At 63.9% G+C, this 17,984-nt stretch overlaps 1 protein-coding gene across 1 annotated transcript; it reads left to right on the top strand.

Annotated features, from left to right (window-relative positions):
* Positions 1–595: 595 nt before the first annotated feature.
* LOC130592566 (atrial natriuretic peptide receptor 1-like) lies at positions 596–15,901 on the top strand (the record flags this gene model as incomplete). Its single annotated transcript, XM_057396994.1, is given in 23 exon segments — positions 596–1,275; positions 4,531–4,730; positions 6,076–6,189; positions 6,431–6,566; positions 7,038–7,129; positions 7,213–7,348; positions 7,431–7,515; positions 7,605–7,725; positions 8,234–8,308; positions 8,422–8,499; positions 8,621–8,669; positions 8,672–8,724; positions 9,145–9,216; positions 9,300–9,459; positions 9,539–9,601; positions 9,604–9,693; positions 10,631–10,799; positions 10,893–11,039; positions 12,065–12,257; positions 12,344–12,518; positions 13,955–14,053; positions 15,647–15,738; positions 15,890–15,901. Coding segments are annotated over 23 exon segments (3,084 nt in total), but the record flags the coding sequence as incomplete, so codon positions are not given.
* Between the last annotated feature and the right edge of the window lie 2,083 nt (positions 15,902–17,984).

Genomic DNA, 17,984 nt, shown 5'->3' with positions numbered 1-17,984 from the left:
GGATCGAAACCATCCTCTGCTAGCTTCTTTTTTTCCCCTTCATTAACACTTTAATTAATGACATTCATTAATTTAATGTCATTTAATTAATGACATTCATCACACCCGCCCCCCCTCCCCATCGCACGCTTATGGGGCGCACGGTGCGTTGGGAGCGGGGGGAGGCAGCGCTCCCCGTGTCCCCAAACCCCCAACTCGCGTCCGGTGGGGTGCGATGGGGCAGCGGGGGGAACCGGAGCAGCACCGCCCCGCGCTCACCTCCCCGTGGGTGCCCGAGCCCCATTGAACCCCGACGGGGCGGCTCCGTGGGGCGAGTTTGGGGGAGGTCCCAGCACCCCCTTTCCCATGGGGGTCCCATCCCTTAAACCCCCCCCCCCCCATTTAACACCCCACGGGTGCAACTTCCCGCACCCACCACGGGGCGGCCCCGTCCCGCAGCGCTCGGCCGGGGCGGGCAGGAAGGGGTTAAGCTCGGTGTGGATGATAACGGAGGGGAAGGGGGGGGGGAAGGAAGGGCTCAGCCCCGTTGTGCCGCTGGGTTGGAGGGCAGGAGGTGGGGGGGGGGGGGGGGGGCAGTCCCAAAGTCCCTTCTCCGTGGGGCGATGCTCGCGGTCCTGGCCGCGCTCTGCTGCGCGGCACCGACGGCGGCGGCCACGGCGCTGACTTTGGCCGTGGTGCTGCCCGAGCGCAACCTCAGCTACCCCTGGGCTTGGCCACGCGTGGGCCCCGCCGTGCGCTTGGCCGTGGGCGCCGTGAACGCCCGCTCCGACCTCCTGCCGGGCTTCACCCTGCGCTGGGTGTTCGGCAGCAGCGAGGACGGGCACGGCGTCTGCTCCGAGATGGCCGCGCCTTTGGCCGCCGTCGACCTGCAGCTCGCCCATCACCCCGCAGCCTTCCTCGGGCCGGGCTGCGTGTACACGGCGGCGCCGGTCGCCCGCTTCACGAGCCACTGGCGACTGCCGCTGGTGACGGCCGGGGCCGAGGCTCACGGCTTCGACGACAAACGGGAGCAGTTCGGGCTCACGACCAGAGCCGGTCCCAGCCACCGCAAGCTGGGCGAGCTGGGGGTGCAGCTCCACCGCCGCTTCAACTGGACCCGCCGGGCGCTGCTGGTTTATTGGGACGAGAAGGTCGACGACCGCCCCTACTTCTTCGCCGCCGAAGGGCTCTACGTGCAGCTGCCGGCCCTGCGCAACCTCACCGTGCTGGACGTGGTGTTCCGCGGCGGGGGGAACTTCTCCTTCATCATCCAGGAGATCAAGCACAAGGGGCGCGGTGGGTGCCGGGGATGGGGATGGGGATCGGGGTGGTGCGGGTGCGGGAGGCTGAAGGGGCTGCGCTCACCCCGTGCTGTGAGCAGCTGGGAGATGATGAGGGCGGCCGACAGCCCCTGTCCCATCCCCATCCCTATCCCTATTCCCATCCCCATCACTATTCCCATTCCATCCCATCCCCATCCCCATCCCATCCCCATCCCTATCCCCATCCCCATCCCTATCCCTATTCCCGTCCCCATCCCCATCACTATTCCCATTCCATCCCATCCCCATCCCTATCCCCATCCCCATCCCATCCCCATCCCTATCCCCATCCCCATCCCTATCCCTATTCCCATCCCCATCCCCATCACTATTTCCATTCCATCCCATCCCATCCCCATCCCTATCCCTATCCCCATCCCCATCCCTATCCCTATTCCCATCCCCATCCCCATCACTACTCCCATTCCATCCCATCCCCATCCCTATCCCCATCCTCACCCCCATCCCCATCCCATCCCCATCCCTATCCCTATTCCCATCCCCATTCCCGTCCCTATCCCCATCCCCATTCCCATTTCCAACCCCATTCCCCTTGACTTGGCTGTACCCAACTTTACATGGCTCTGCGCAGGCATGTTGCATGACTGCACACATGGGTGCTGCCCTCACCCCGTGTTGTGACCCACTGGGGGCTGCTGAGCATGGCCACCGTTCCCATCTCTATTCCCATCCTCACCCCTATTCCCATTCCTATTCCCATCCCCATTCTCATCCCTATTCCCATTCCTATTCCCATCTCAATTCCCTTCCCATTCCCATCCCTATTCCCATCCCAATCCCATTCCCATCCCCATTCCCATCCCAATCCCATTCCCATCCCCATTCCATCCCTATTCCGTCCCCATCCCTATTCCCATTCCCATCTGCATTCCCATCCCTATTCCCATCCCAATCCCATTTCCATCCCCATCCCTATTCCCATCCCATTCCTATTCCCATCCCCATTCCTATCCATATTCCTATCCTAATCCATTTCCATCCCCATTCCTATCCCAATCCCATTCCCGTCCCTATTCCCATTCTATTCCCAGTCCCATCCCGTCCCCATCCGCTCCAGCCCATCCCGTCCCCATCCGCTCCAGCCGGAGCCAACGGGTGGTGCCGGCGGCGCTGGCGCTGGGTGGGTGCCATCCGGCCGTGCCCAGTGGGTGCCGCGCTGGGGTTGGGGGGGGCGCGGCCGGACACCCCCCCCCAGGGCAGCTCCCTGGGGTCCCATTGGATCCAATGGATCCCGGGGGATTGGGGGCAGGCTCGGGGTCGCTCCATGGCCGGGGTCGGGCTCTGCCGGGATCGGGCCCGGGGAGGAGGAAGCGGAGTCGGGAAAACAGGAAACCTGGAACGGGCATGGGGGGGGCAACGGGGGGGAAAGGGGGGCTCCCTGCGGCCCCTGCCCGGCACGGACACAGGGCATGGGGCGGGGGGGGCAGCGAGGGACATGGGAGCAGGGGACATGGGAACAGGGGACATGGGAGCAGGGGACATGGGATGGGGGGGACATGGGATGGGGACATGGGATGGGACTGGGACATGGGATGGGGCTGGGACATGGGAGCAGGGGACATGGGATGGGGCTGGGACATGGGAACAGGGGACATGGGAGCAGGGGACATGGGATGGGGCTGGGACATGGGAACAGGGGACATGGGAGCAGGGGACATGGGAGCAGGGGACATGGGATGGGGCTGGGACATGGGAACAGGGGACATGGGAGCAGGGGACATGGGAGCAGGGGACATGGGATGGGGCTGGGACATGGGAACAGGGGACATGGGATGGGACTGGGACATGGGATGGGGCTGGGACATGGGAACAGGGGACATGGGATGGGACTGGGACATGGGATGGGGCTGGGACATGGGAACAGGGGACATGGGAGCAGGGGACATGGGATGGGACTGGGACATGGGAGCAGGGGACATGGGATGGGACTGGGACATGGGATGGGGCTGGGACATGGGAACAGGGGACATGGGATGGGACTGGGACATGGGATGGGGCTGGGACATGGGATGGGGCTGGGACATGGGATGGGACTGGGACATGGGAACAGGGAACATGGGATGGGACTGGGACATGCGATGGGGCTGGGACATGGGAACAGGGGACATGAAATGGGACTGGGACATGGGATGGGGCTGGGACATGGGAACAGGGGACATGGGATGGGGCTGGGACATGGGATGGGACTGGGACATGGGAACAGGGGACATGGGATGGGGCTGGGACATGGGATGGGGCTGGGACATGGGATAGGGCTGGAGCTGCTGAGGGACATGGGATGGAGTTGGGGACATGGGCATATGGAATAGAGCTGGGACATGGGATGAAGTTGGAGCTGCTGCAGGACATGGGATGGAACTGGGACATGGGATGGGGCTGGGACATGGGATGGGGCTGGAGGTGCTGCAGGACGTGGGATGGAGCAGGGGATGTGGGATGGAGTTGGAGCTGTTGAGGGACATGGGATAGAGCTGGGGAACATGGGAACAGGGGATATGGGATGGGGCTGGGACATGGGGATATGGAATAGAGCTGGGACATGGGATGAAGTTGGAGCTCTGCAGGACACGGGGTGGAGCTGGGGAAATGAGGACAAGGGACATGGAATGGATCTGTGGAAATGGGATGGAGCTGGAGCTGCTGAGGAACATGGGATGGAGCAGGGGGATGGACACAGGGATGTCCCCGGTTGCCATAGGCAGGGATGGGGATGTCTCCAGTTGCCAAAGGCAGGGATGGGGATGTCCCCAGTTGCCATAGGCAGGGATGGGGATGTCCCCGGTTGCCATAGGCAGGGATGGGGATGTCCCCGGTTGCCATAGGCAGGGATGGGGATGTCCCCGGTTGCCATAGGCAGGGATGGGGATGTCCCCGGTTGCCATAGGCAGGGATGGGGATGTCCCCGGTTGCCATAGGCAGGGATGGGGATGTCCCCGGTTGCCATAGGCAGGGATGGGGATGTCCCCGGTTGCCATAGGCAGGGATGGGGATGTCCCCGGTTGCCATAGGCAGGGATGGGGATGTCTCCGGTTGCCATAGGCAGGGATGGGGATGTCCCCGGTTGCCATAGGCAGGGATGGGGATGTCCCCGGTTGCCATAGGCAGGGATGGGGATGTCCCCGGTTGCCATAGGCAGGGATGGGGATGTCCCCGGTTGCCATAGGCCGGGCCGCGGTGTCTCAGGGCTGCCGCCGTGTCCCCCCCGCAGTGGTTTACGTGTGCTGCGCCCCGGGCACGCTGCGGGAGCTGCTGCTGCAGGCGGAGCGCGAGGGGCTCACGCGCGGGGACTTCGTCTTCTTCTACATCGACATCTTCGGGGCCAGCCTGCAGGGGAGCCGCTTCCCCGAGCCCCAGCGGCCATGGAGGCGCGGGGACCGCCACGACGCGGCCGCACGCAGGGCCTTCGAGGTGGGTGACACCGGAGCCCAGCATGGGTGATACCGGTACCCATCATGTGTGTGATACCGGTACCCATCGTGTGTGTGACACCGGTACCCATCGTGTGTGATACCGGTACCCATCGTGTGTGACACCGGTAACCATCATGGGTGATACCGGTAACCATCATGGGTGATACCGGTACCCATCATGTGTGTGACACCGGTACCCATCATGGGTGACACCAGTACCCATCATGGGTGATACCGGTACCCATCATCGGTACCCATCGTGTGTGATACCGGTACCCATCGTGGGTGACACTGGAGCCCATCATGGGTGATACTGGTACCCATCGTGTGTGTGACACCGGTACCCATCGTGTGTGTGACACCGGTACCCATCGTGTGTGATACCGGTACCCATCGTGTGTGACACCGGTTAACCATCATGGGTGATACCGGTACCCATCATGGGTGATACCGGTACCCATCATGTGTGTGACACCGGTACCCATCATGGGTGACACCAGTACCCATCATGGGTGATACCGGTACCCATCATGTGTGTGATACCGGTACCCATCGTGTGTGATACCGGTACCCATCGTGGGTGACACTGGAGCCCATCATGGGTGATACTGGTACCCATCATGTGTGTGACACCGGTACCCATCCTGTGTGATACCGGTACCCATCCTGTGTGATACCGGTACCCATCATGTGTGTGATACCGGTACCCATCGTTTGTGATACCGGTACCCATCATGTGTGTGACACCGGTACCCATCCTGTGTGATACCGTGTGTGATACCATCCTGTGTGATACCGGTACCCATCCTGTGTGTGTGATACCGGTACCTGTGTGTGATACCGGTACCCATCATGTGTGTGATACCGGTGTGACCCATCGTGTGATACCGGTACCCATCCTGTGTGATACCGGTACCCATCGTGTGTGATACCGGTACTCACTGTGTGTGATACCGGTACCCATCATGTGTGGTACCGGTACCCATCGTGTGTGATACCGGTACTCATCATGTGTGGTACCGGTACCCATCATGTGTGGTACCGGTACCCATCGTGTGTGATACCGGTACCCATCGTGTGTGATACCGGTACCCCCATCTGTGTGTGGTACCGGTACCCATCGTGTGTGATACCGGTACTCATTGTGTGTGATACTGGTACCCATCATGTGTGGTACCGGTACCCATCGTGTGTGATCGTGTGTGATACCGGTACCCATCATGTGTGGTACCGGTACCCATGTGTGGTACCGTGTGAGCATCATGATGCAATGGGTGCTCCTCATTTGGAGGGTTGCAGTTGATGGCCCCGTGTCCCAGCTCCATCCGCTCTCCCCTTCCCAGGCTGTCACCATCATCACCTACAGGGAGCCCACAAACCCCGAGTACCGGCCCTTCCTGGCGCGGCTGAAGGAGGAGGCCATGGCTCACTTCAACTTCTCCATGAAGGACGGCTTGGTGGGATATAGGGATGGGAACGGAAAGCTGAAGGGTGAAGGGAACTGGGATAAGGGACAAATCCTATAGGGTGGAGATGGAGCTGCTGAGGGATGCGGGATGGAGCTGGGGGCAAGGGGGTATGGGATGAAGATGGGGCATGGGATGGAGATGGAGGTGCTGAGGGCCATGGGATGGGGACGAGGGGACACGGGATGGAGCTGAAGCCGTTCCCCATGCCGAGCTGTCCCCATGCCCCCAGATGAACTTCATCGCCGCCGCCTTCCACGACGGGGTCCTGCTCTACGCACAGGCCCTCAACGAGACGCTGGAGCGCGGCGGCTCCATCAGCAACGCCACCGCCGTCACCCGCCAGATGTGGAACCGCACCTTCTATGGTGGGACCCATCCCATCCCCATCCCATCCCTATCCCATCTCCATCCCATCTGCATCCCATCCCATCCCATCCCCATCCCATCCCATCCCCATCCCCATCCTATCACATCCCATCCCCATCCCATCACATCCCATCTCATCTCATTCCATCCCATCCCAATTCCTCCCCATCCCATCCCCATCCAGTCACATCCCATTCCATCCCATGCCATCCCCATCCCATCCCATCTCATCTCATTCCATCACATCCCAATCCCTCCCCATCCCATTCCATTACATCTCATCCCCATCCCATCCCCATCCTCACCCCTATACCCATCCCCCCATCCCCATCCCATCCCATCCCCATCCCCTCCCCACCCCATCCCCATCCCTCCCCATCCCACCCCATTCCCATCCCATCCCCACCCCATCCCCACCCCATCCCCACCCCATCCCCACCCCATCCATACCTCCCACCTCTCACCCTCAGGCGTCACCGGCTTCCTGAAGATCGATGAGAACGGCGACCGGGAGAGCGATTATTCCCTCTGGGACATGGACCCGGTGCGGGGGGACTTCCAGGTGAGCCCCAACAGGGGAGCACCCCTCCCGTGGGGCAACCGGGGGCCTCCTCCCACCCGCGTCCCCCCGTCATCCCCCATCAGATTGTGGCCAACTACAACGGCACCACCAAGAAGCTCCAGATGGTGCCGGGCCGCGCCATCCATTGGCCGGGGAACGTGGTCCCCTCCGATGTCCCCCCCTGTGGCTTTGACAACAGTGACCCCCAGTGCCACAAAGGTGAGCGGGGTCCATAGAGGGGGGGACACAGGCCATGGACCCCCCCAACCCGGTCACCCATCGGCCTCCTGTCACCCTGCAGGCAGCCTGTCCACCCTGGAGGTCCTGTCCCTTGTGGTGAGCCTCATCCTCTTGGCCATCACCGTCACCTCCTTCTTCATCTATAGGTAGGTGCTGCTGTGCCCAGAGGTGGGGGGGATGGACGGGGTTTTGGGGTTGGGGGGGGGGGTCTCATGGGGATGCTGCCTTGGAGCAGGAAGCTGGCGCTGGAGAAGGAGCTGGCGGCCGAGCTGTGGCGGATCCGGTGGGAAGATGTGCAGATGAGCAGCTTGGAGAAGCACCTGCGGAGCGCCGGCAGCAAGCTCACCCTGTCCCTGGTGAGGTGGTGGGGAGCAGGCGGAGGGGTCAGGGTTTGGGGTGGTGGGGTCAGGGTTTGGAGGTGATGGGGTCAGGGTTTGGAGGTGATGGGGAGCAGGGTTTGGAGGTGAAGGGGATCAAGGTTTGGGGGTGATGGGATCAAGGTTTGGGGGTGATGGGGAGCAGGTGATGGGGTCAGGGTTTGGAGGTGGTGGGGTCAGGGTTTGGAGGTGATGGGGTCAGGGTTTGGGGGTGATGGGATCAGGTTTTGGGGGTGAGGGTTTGGGATCAGGTTTTGGAGGTGATGGGGTCAGGGTTTGGAGGTGATGGGATCAGGTTTTGGAGGTGATGGGGAGCAGGGTTTGGAGGTGATGGGGATCAAGGTTTGGGGGTGATGGGATCAGGTTTTGGAGGTGATGGGGAGCAGGGTTTGGAGGTGAAGGGGATCAAGGTTTGGGGGTGATGGGATCAGGTTTTGGAGGTGATGGGAGCAGGGGCAGGCCTCATGCCGCTTCCCTCCCCATCCAGAGGGGCTCCAACTACGGCTCCCTGATGACCACAGAGGGGCAGTTCCAGGTCTACGCCAAGACCGCCTATTACAAGGTACCCCGGCCCGGGCTGGCCTGGCCCTGAATGCCCCCCCCTTTCCCAGCCCGGCCTGGTGCAGGGATATGGGGTGGGAGGCGCCTCCCCATCCCTTTGTGCCCCCCACCCAGGGCAACCTGGTGGCCGTGAAGCACCTGAACCGCCCGCGCATCGAGCTCACGCGCAAGGTCCTCTTCGAGCTGAAGCACGTAGGTGAAGCGTGCGGCGCCGTGGGGAGGGCTATGGGGAGGGCTGTGGGGCCGTGGGGAGGGCTATGGGGAGGGCTGTGGGGCCATGGGGCTGCTCCCAGCCCCTGCTCTCCTCTCTCAGATGCGGGATGTCCAAAACGAGCACCTCACCCGCTTCATCGGTGCCTGCACCGACCCCCCAACATCTGCATCCTGACCGAGTACTGCCCCCGGGGCAGCCTGCAGGTACCCCAGGGACCACCTGCACCCATCGGGGTGGGGATGCTCCATCCGGCACCCATCGGGGTGGGGAGGCTCCATCCAGCACCCATTGGGGCTGGGGCTGCTTCCAGGACCCATTGGGGTGGGGATGCTCCATTCAGCACCCATTGGGGTGGGGATGCTCCATCCGGCACCCATTGGGGTGGGGATGCTCCATCCGGCACCCATCGGGATGGGGATGCTCCATCCGGTACCCATTGGGGTGGGGATGCTCCACCCAGCACCCATTGGAATTGGGATGCTCCATCCAGCACCCAATGGGATGGGGCTGCTCCATCCAGCACCCATCGGGGTGGGGTTGCTCCCTGGGTGCCTGGGCTGGGCGGAGCCGATGGGTGCTGGTCCCCATCCTGGCCCAATCCCTGTCGGTGCTGTGCTCCTCAGGACATCCTGGAGAACGAGAGCATCACCTTGGACTGGATGTTCCGCTATTCCCTCACCCACGACATCGTCAAGGTAAGAGCCCAATCCCAGCATCCCCATTCCCGACGTCGGGAATCAGCCGCAAGCCTGACCCCCCTCCCCTACCCCCCCCCCAGGGGATGCAATTCCTGCACAACGGCGTCATCGTCTCCCATGGCAACCTCAAGTCCTCCAACTGCGTGGTGGACAGCCGCTTCGTGCTCAAGATCACCGACTATGGGCTGGAGAGCTTCCGCCTGCCCCCCGATGGGGAGGACACCCATGCCCTCTTCTCCAGTGAGCACCCAACCCTACCCCCCCCAGCACCCAACGCCCGGGGTCCCCGCCGCCCTCAGCACCCTTCTTGGTGGCACAGAGAAGCTGTGGACGGCGCCCGAGCTCTTGAGGATGGAGCAGCCCCCGGGCCGTGGTACCCAGAAGGGGACGTCTACAGCTTCGGCATCATCCTGCAGGAGATCGCCCTGCGCAACGGGGTCTTCTACGTGGAGGGCATGGACCTCAGCCCCAAAGGTTGGGGGGCAGCAGGAGCTGATGGGTGCTTGGGCCTGACAATGGGTGCTTGGGCCTGACAATGGGTGCTTGGGCCTTCCGATGGGTGCTTGGATCTTCTGATGGGTGCTTGGACATTCCAATGGGTGCTTGGACCTTCCGATGGGTGCTTGGACATTCCAATGGGTGCTTGGACATTTCGATGGGTGCTCGGGCCTTCCGATGGGTGCTCGGGCCTTCTGATGGGTGCTCGGATCTTCTGATGGCTGCTCGGACATTCTGATGGGTGCTCAGGTCTTCCGATGGGTGCTCAGGTCTTCCGATGGGTGCTCGGGTCTTCCGATGGGTGCTTGGACCTCCTGATGGGTGCTTGGATCTTCCGATGGGTGCTTGGGCCTTCCGATGGGTGCTTGGGCCTTCTGATGGGTGGTTGGACCTCCTGATGGGTGCTTGGGCCTGACAATGGATGCTTGGATGTGCTGTGATGGGTGCTTGGACCTTCCGATGGGTGTTTGGACCTGACAATGGGTGCATGAACCTGACAATGGATGCTTGGGCCTTCCAATGGGTGCTTGGACCTCCTGATGGGTGCTTGGATGAGCTGATGAGTCCTGGGACCTGCTGATGGGTTATTGGATGAGCTGATGGGTGCTTGGACCTACCGATGGGTGCTTGGACCTACCGACGGGTGCTTGGATCTACCGATGGGTGCTTGGACCTACCGACGGGTGCTTGGATCTACCGACTGGTGCTTGGACCTACCGACGGGTGCTTGGATCTACCGATGGGTGCTGGGACCTACTGACGGGTGCTGGGACCTACCGACGTGTGCTGGGACCTACCTACGGGTGCTTAGACCAGTCGATGGGTGCTTTGACCTATCGCTGGGTGCTGGCACCAGTTGATGGGTGCTGCTCCCCTCTGACGGGTGCTGCCCCCCCTCCGTCCCCCTCCCCAGAGATCATCGAGCGTGTGAAGAGCGGCGAGCGCCCCAGCTTCCGCCCCTCGGCCGCCGTGGGGTGCCAGCTGGAGGAGCTGGGGCAGCTCATGCAGCTCTGCTGGGCCGAGGACCCCCTGGAGCGCCCGGACTTCAACCACATCAAGGTGCAGCTCCGCAGGTTCAACAGGTACCGACCCCATCCCCATCCCCGGCCCCACCGCGGCGGGGGGCGGATGGACCCCTGTGGGTCCCCAGGTGGGTGCTGAGCCCCTGCCCGCAGGGGGAGCAGCAGCAACATCCTGGACAACCTGCTGTCCCGCATGGAGCAGTACGCCAACAACCTGGAGGAGCTGGTGGAGGAGCGCACCCAGGCCTACCTGGAGGAGAAGCGCAAGGCGGAGGCGCTGCTCTACCAGATCCTGCCCCAGTGAGCGTCCATGGGGGTCCGATAGAGACCCCCCGGCCACCGCGCTGTGGGGTACCACGGCAGCATCGCGCACGCGCACGCACACGCACACAATCCTGCCCTGCTGGGGGGGGTGCTGGGACGTGGGGATGGGTGGGTGGGTGTGGTGATGGGTGGGTGGGTGGTTGGACGTGGTGATGGGGGGGTGGGTGGTTGGACAGGGTGATGGGTGGTTGGATGGGGGGTGGACCTCCTGTGATGGGTGGTTGAACACGGTGATGGGTGGGTGGGTGGTTGGACATGGTGATGGGTGGTTGGAGCTGGTGACAGGTGGTTGGACGTGGTGACGGGTGGTTGGACGTGGTGAGGGGTGGTTGGAGCTGGTGAGGGGTGGTTGGAGCTGGTGATGGGTGGTTGGACGTGGTGATGGGTGGTTGGACATGGTGATGGGGACATGGTGATGGGTGGTTGGACATGGTGATGGGTGGGTGGGTGGTTGGAGCTGGTGACGGGTGGTTGGAGCTGGTGACGGGTGGTTGGACGTGGTGAGGGGTGGTTGGGTGGTTGGACATGGTGATGGGTGGTTGGACATGGTGATGGGTGGGTGGGTGGTTGGAGCTGGTGACGGGTGGTTGGAGCTGGTGACGGGTGGTTGGACATGGTGATGGGTGGTTGGACGTGGTGATGGGTGGTTGGACATGGTGATGGGTGGTTGGACGTGGTGATGGGTGGTTGGAGCTGGTGATGGGTGGTTGGATCTCCTGTGATGGGTGGTTGAACACGGTGATGGGTGGGTGGGTGGTTGGACATGGTGACGGGTGGTTGGAGCTGGTGACGGGTGGTTGGAGCTGGTGATGGGTGGTTGGACGTGGTGATGGGTGGTTGAACCTCCTGTGATGGGTGGTTGGAGCTGGTGATGGGTGCTTGGACCTGCTGATGGGTGGCTGGACCTGCTGATGGATGCATCCAAGCACCCCTGCATGGCTGGGGATGCCTACAGCAGCTGTGGACACCCCCCCCCTCCATGTCCCATCCCCACCCCACAGCTCGGTGGCGGAGCAGCTGAAGCGGGGCGAGACGGTGCCGGCCGAGGCCTTCGACAGCGTCACCATCTACTTCAGCGACATCGTGGGCTTCACGGCGCTGTCGGCGCAGAGCACGCCCATGCAGGTGGTGACGCTGCTCAACGACCTCTACACTTGCTTCGACGCCATCATCGACCACTTCGACGTCTACAAGGTTTGGGGTGGGGATGATGGGGACCCCCGCATTGGGGGGGGGGGGTTGTTGGGTGTTGTTGGCACCCCACGGCGCTCGGTCCGCAGGTGGAGACCATCGGCGACGCCTACATGGTGGTGTCGGGGCTGCCGGTGCGCAACGGGCGGCAGCACGCGCCCGAGGTGGCGCGCATGGCGCTGGCGCTGCTCGACGCCGTGCGCTCCTTCCGCATCCGCCACCGGCCCCAGCAGCAGCTGCGGCTGCGCATCGGGGTGCACACGGGTCAGTGGGGTGGGGATGGCAATGGGGAAGGCATGGGGGGCAATGGGGATGGGGGAGCCCATGGGGGGGAATGGGGATGGGGGAGCCATGGGGGGCAATGGGGATGGGGGAGCCCATGGGGGGCAATGGGGATGGGGGAGCCCATGGGGGGCAATGGGGATTGGGGAGCCATGGGGGGCAATGGGGATGGGGGAGCCCATGGGGGGGCAATGGGGATGGGGGAGCCCATGGGGGGGCAATGGGGATGGGGGAGCCCATGGGGGGCAATGGGGATTGGGGAGCCATGGGGGGCAATGGGGATGGGGGAGCCATGGGGGGCAATGGGGATTGGGGAGCCATGGGGGGGAATGGGGATTGGGGAGCCATGGGGGGAATGGGGATTGGGGGGGAGCCATGGGGGGGGAATGGGGATTGGGGAGCCATGGGGCCAATGGGGATGGGGAAGGCATGGGGGGCAATGGGGATGGGGGAGCCATGGGGGGAATGGGGATGATGGGGGAGCCCATGGGGGGGAATGGGGATTGGGGAGCCATGGGGGGGAATGGGGATTGGGGAGCCATGGGGGGGGAATGGGGATTGGGGAGCCATGGGGGGGAATGGGGATGGGGGAGCCATGGGGGGCAATGGGGATGGGGGAGCCATGGGGGGTGATTGCAATGGGGAAGCCATGGGGGGTAATGGGGATGGGGGAGCCCATGGGGGGGCAATGAGGATGGGGAACCCATGGGGATGGGGGAGTCCATGGGGGGTGATTGCAATGGGGAAGTCATGGGGGTCAATGGGGATGGGGGAGCCATGGGGGGGAATGGGGATGGGGGAGCCCACGGGGGGTCAATGGGGATGGGGGAGCCATGGGGGGGGAATGGGGATTGGGGAGCCATGTGGGGGAATGGGGATGGGGGAGCCATGGGGGGGGATTGCAATGGGAAAGCCATGGGGGGCAATGGGGATGGGGGGGAGCACGTGGGGGGGGATAGCAATGGGGAAGCCATGGGGGCAATGGGGATGGGGAACCCATGGGGGTCAATAGGGATGGAGAACCCACATGGGTCAATAGGGATGGGGACATGGGACCCATGTGGGTCAATGGGGATGGAGAAGCCATGGGGGGTCAATGGGAATGGGGGACCCATGGGGGGCAATGGGGAGGGGGGGAGCCATGGGGGCAATGGGGATGGGGGACCCATGGAGGGGAATGGGGATGTGGACCCATGGAGGGGAATGGGGATGTGGACCCATATGGGGTCAGTGGGGATGGGGACATGGAAGCCGTATGGGTCAATGGGGAGAGGGAACCCACATGGGTCAGTGGAGATGGGGACAGGGCCACAGCACCCACACAGGTCAATGGGCACCCAGCCCTCCCATGGACCCCAGGGGGCAGTGGGGCCATGTGGGGTGGGAGCTCTGGGGGGTGCTCACTGGGTGCCCCCCAGGACCCGTCTGTGCCGGGGTTGTGGGGCTCAAGATGCCCCGGTACTGCCTGTTCGGGGACACGGTGAACACGGCCTCGCGCATGGAGTCCAATGGGGAAGGTGAGGGCACCCATGGGTGCTGAGGGGCACCTATGGGTGGTGATGGGCACCCATGGGTGCTGAGGGGCACCTATGGGTGGTGATGGGCACCTATGGGAGCTGCTGGGCACCCATGGGTGCTGAGGGGCACCTATGGGTGGTGATGGGCACCTATGGGAGCTGCTGGGCATCTATGGGTGCTGCTGGGCACCTATGGGTGCTGATGGGCACCCTGGGGGCTGATGGGCACCCATGGTTGGTGATGGGCACCCATGGGAGCTGATGGGCTCCTATGGGTGGTGATGGGCACCCATGGTTGGTGATGGGCTCCTATGGGTGCTGCTGGGCTCCTATGGGTGCTGCTGGGCACCCATGGTTGGTGATGGGCACCCATGGCTGCTGATGGGCACCCACGGTTGGTGATGGGCACCCATGGGAGCTGATGGGCACCTCTGGGTGCTGATGGGCACCCATGGTTGTTGATGAGCACCCACGGGTGCTGATGGGCACCTATGGGAGCTGATGGGCACCCAAGCTTGTTGATGGGCTCCTATGGGTGCTGATGGTCACCTATGGGTGCTGATGGGCACCCATGGTTGGTGATGGGCACCCACGGCTGCTGATGGGCATGCATGGGAGCTGATGGGCACCCATGGTTGGTGATGGGCTCCTATGGGTGCTGATGGTCACCTATGGGTGCTGATGGGCACCCATGGTTGGTGATGGGCACCCACGGTTGGTGATGGACACCTATGGGTGCTGATGGGCACCTATGGGTGCTGATGGGCACCCACGGTTGGTGATGGGCACCCATGGGAGCTGATGGGCACCTCTGGGTGCTGATGGGCACCCATGGTTGTTGATGAGCACCCACGGGTGCTGATGGGCACCTATGGGAGCTGATGGGCACCCAAGCTTGTTGATGGGCTCCTATGGGTGCTGATGGTCACCTATGGGTGCTGATGGGCACCCATGGTTGGTGATGGGCACCCACGGCTGCTGATGGGCATGCATGGGAGCTGATGGGCACCCATGGTTGGTGATGGGCTCCTATGGGTGCTGATGGTCACCTATGGGTGCTGATGGGCACCCATGGTTGGTGATGGGCACCCACGGTTGGTGATGGACACCTATGGGTGCTGATGGGCACCTATGGGTGCTGATGGGCACCCACGGTTGGTGATGGGCACCCATGGGAGCTGGTGAGCACCCACGGTTGGTGATGGGCACCCATGGTTGTTGATGAGCACCCACGGGTGCTGATGGGCACCTATGGGAGCTGATGGGCACCCAAGCTTGTTGATGGGCTCCTATGGGCGCTGACGGGCACCTATGGGTGGTGATGGGCACCTATGGGAGCTGATGGGCACCCATGGGTGGTGATGGGCTCCTATGGGAGCTGATGAGCACCCACGGGTGCTGATGGGCTCCTATGGGTGCTGACGGGCACCTATGGGTGGTGATGGGCACCTATGGGAGCTGATGGGCACCCAAGCTTGTTGATGGGCTCCTATGGGTGCTGATGGGCACCCATGGGTGGTGATGGGCACCCAAGCTTGTTGATGGGCTCCTATGGGTGCTGACGGGCACCCATGGGTGCCGCCGCTCCCCCAGCCCTGAAGATCCACATCTCTGCCGCCACCAAGGCCGTGCTGGAGGAGTTCGGCTGCTTCGAGCTGGAGCTCGGGGGGGACGTGGAGATTACGGTGGGTCCTGCCCCCCCCCCCCCCATGGGTGCCCCAATGGGGTCCATCCCCCCCTCCCCCATCCTCATCCCATAGCCCCGATGTTGCCATGGGCACCCTGGGACCCCCTCCCCCCCCTTTGTCTGATCCCCCCCCCCCTCTCTCCCCATAGGGCAAGGGGAAGGTGAGGACCTATTGGCTGCTGGGGGAGCGGGGGGGCCGCACCCGGGGCTGACCCCCCCCCAGCACCCAGACCCCCGGGGGGGGCTGCACCAGGCACCGCCTCCGAGCCTCCCCCCCCCCCACCCGGTCCTCAATGCGCCCCAATGCATCCCAGTGCATCCCAATGCATCCCAGTGCACCCCAATGCATCCCAATGCATCCCAGTGCACCCCAATGCATCCCAGTGCACCCCAATGCATCCCAATGCACCCCAATGCATCCTAACGCATCCCAATGCACCCCAGTGCACCCCGGCTGCTCCGGGGGGGACCCCATGGGACCCCCTGGGCACGGGCACCGGAAAGGGGGTGCAGGGCTCGGGGGGGCTTGGGGGGCTGGGGGGTGGGGTGGGGGGAGGGGGGGGTGTGGGGCCGGGGGGGGGGTCACGAGAGCTCTAATTTTATAATAAAGGTGATGTGGACATGGGGTGATGGGGCCGGTCCTGAGCCCCACAGCGGGGTCCCTCCTGCGCCCCACATCCCTGAGCCCCACATCCCTGAGCCCCATAGCAGAGTCCCTCCTGTGCCCCACATCCCTGAGCCCCATATCCCTGAGCCCCATAGCAGAGTCCCTCCTGTGCCCCACATCCCTGAGCCCCACAGCGGGGTCCCTCCTGTGCCCCACATCCCTGAGCCCCACAGCGGGGTCCCTCCTGTGCCCCACATCCCTGAGCCCCACATCCCTGAGCCCCATAGCGGGGTCCCTCCTGTGCCCCACATCCCTGAGCCCCACATCCCTGAGCCCCATAGCGGGGTCCCTCCTGTGCCCCGCATCCCTGAGCCCCACATCTCTGAGCCCCATAGCAGGGTCCCTCCTGTGCCCCACATCCCTGAGCCCCACATCTCTGAGCCCCATAGCAGGGTCCCTCCTGTGCCCCACATCCCTGAGCCCCATAGCGGGGTCCCTCCTGTGCCCCACATCCCTGAGCCCCACAGTGGGGTCCCTCCTGCGCCCCACATCCCTGAGCCCCACATCCCTGAGCCCCACAGCGGGGTCCCTCCTGTGCCCCACATCCCTGAGCCCCACAGCGGGGTCCCTCCTGCGCCCCACATCCCTGAGCCCCACATCTCTGAGCCCCATAGCAGAGTCCCTCCTGCACCCCACATCCCTGAGCCCTACAGCTGGGTCCCTCCTGCGCCCCACATCCCTGAGCCCCATAGCAGAGTCCCTCCTGCACCCCACATCCCTGAGCCCTACAGCTGGGTCCCTCCTGCGCCCCACATCCCTGAGCCCAACAGATGGGTCCCTCCTGCGCCTCACATCCCTGAGCCCCACAGCGGGGGTCCCCTCCTGCACCCCACAACGGGGACCCTTTCTGTGCCCCACATCCGGGTGCTCCACATCGGGAGTCTCTTCTTGCGCCGCACATTGGGGTCCATTCCCTGTGCCCACATCGGGGGTCTGCTCCTGAGCCCCACATCGGATCCCATCCCTGCCCCCCACATCGGGAGTCCCCTCCTGCGCCCCACATCCCTGTGCCCCACATCAGGAGTCCCTTCCTGTGCCCCACGCCGGGGATCCCCTTCTGAGCCCCACATCGGGTCCCATCCCTGCACCCCTCATCCCTGTGCTCCACATCGGGTCCCATTCCTGCGCCCCACAACCCTGAGCCCCACATCGGGGCTCCGTTCCTGAGCCCCACATCAGGTCCCCTCCCTGCGCCCCACATCGGGGGTCCCTTCCTGCGCCCCACATCCCCGAGCCCCACATGCCCGAGCCCCACATCGGGTCTCATTCCTGCGCCCCACATCAAGGTCTCCTCTCGCGCCCCACATCGGGGGTCCCTTCCTGCGCCCCACATCCCCGAGCCCCACATCGGGGGTCCCTTTCTGCGCCCCACATCCCCGAGCCCCACATCGGGTCCCATCCCTGCGCCCCACAACCCTGAGCCCCACATCGGGGGTCCCTTCCTGCGCCCCACAACCCTGAGCCCCACATCGGGGGTCCCTTCCTGCGCCCCACATCCCCGAGCCCCACATCGGGGGTCCCTTTCTGGGCCCCACATCCCCGAGCCCCACATGGGGTCCCATCCCTGCGCCCCACAC

The sequence above is a fragment of the Pezoporus wallicus genome, unplaced genomic scaffold (genome assembly GCF_028554395.1).
Source record: "Pezoporus wallicus isolate ANWC-B61680 ecotype Strahan unplaced genomic scaffold, APGP_CSIRO_Pwel_v1 contig_12185, whole genome shotgun sequence".
Lineage (NCBI taxonomy): Eukaryota > Metazoa > Chordata > Aves > Psittaciformes > Psittacidae > Pezoporus > Pezoporus wallicus.
This window is presented reverse-complemented; position numbering and strand designations above follow the sequence as displayed.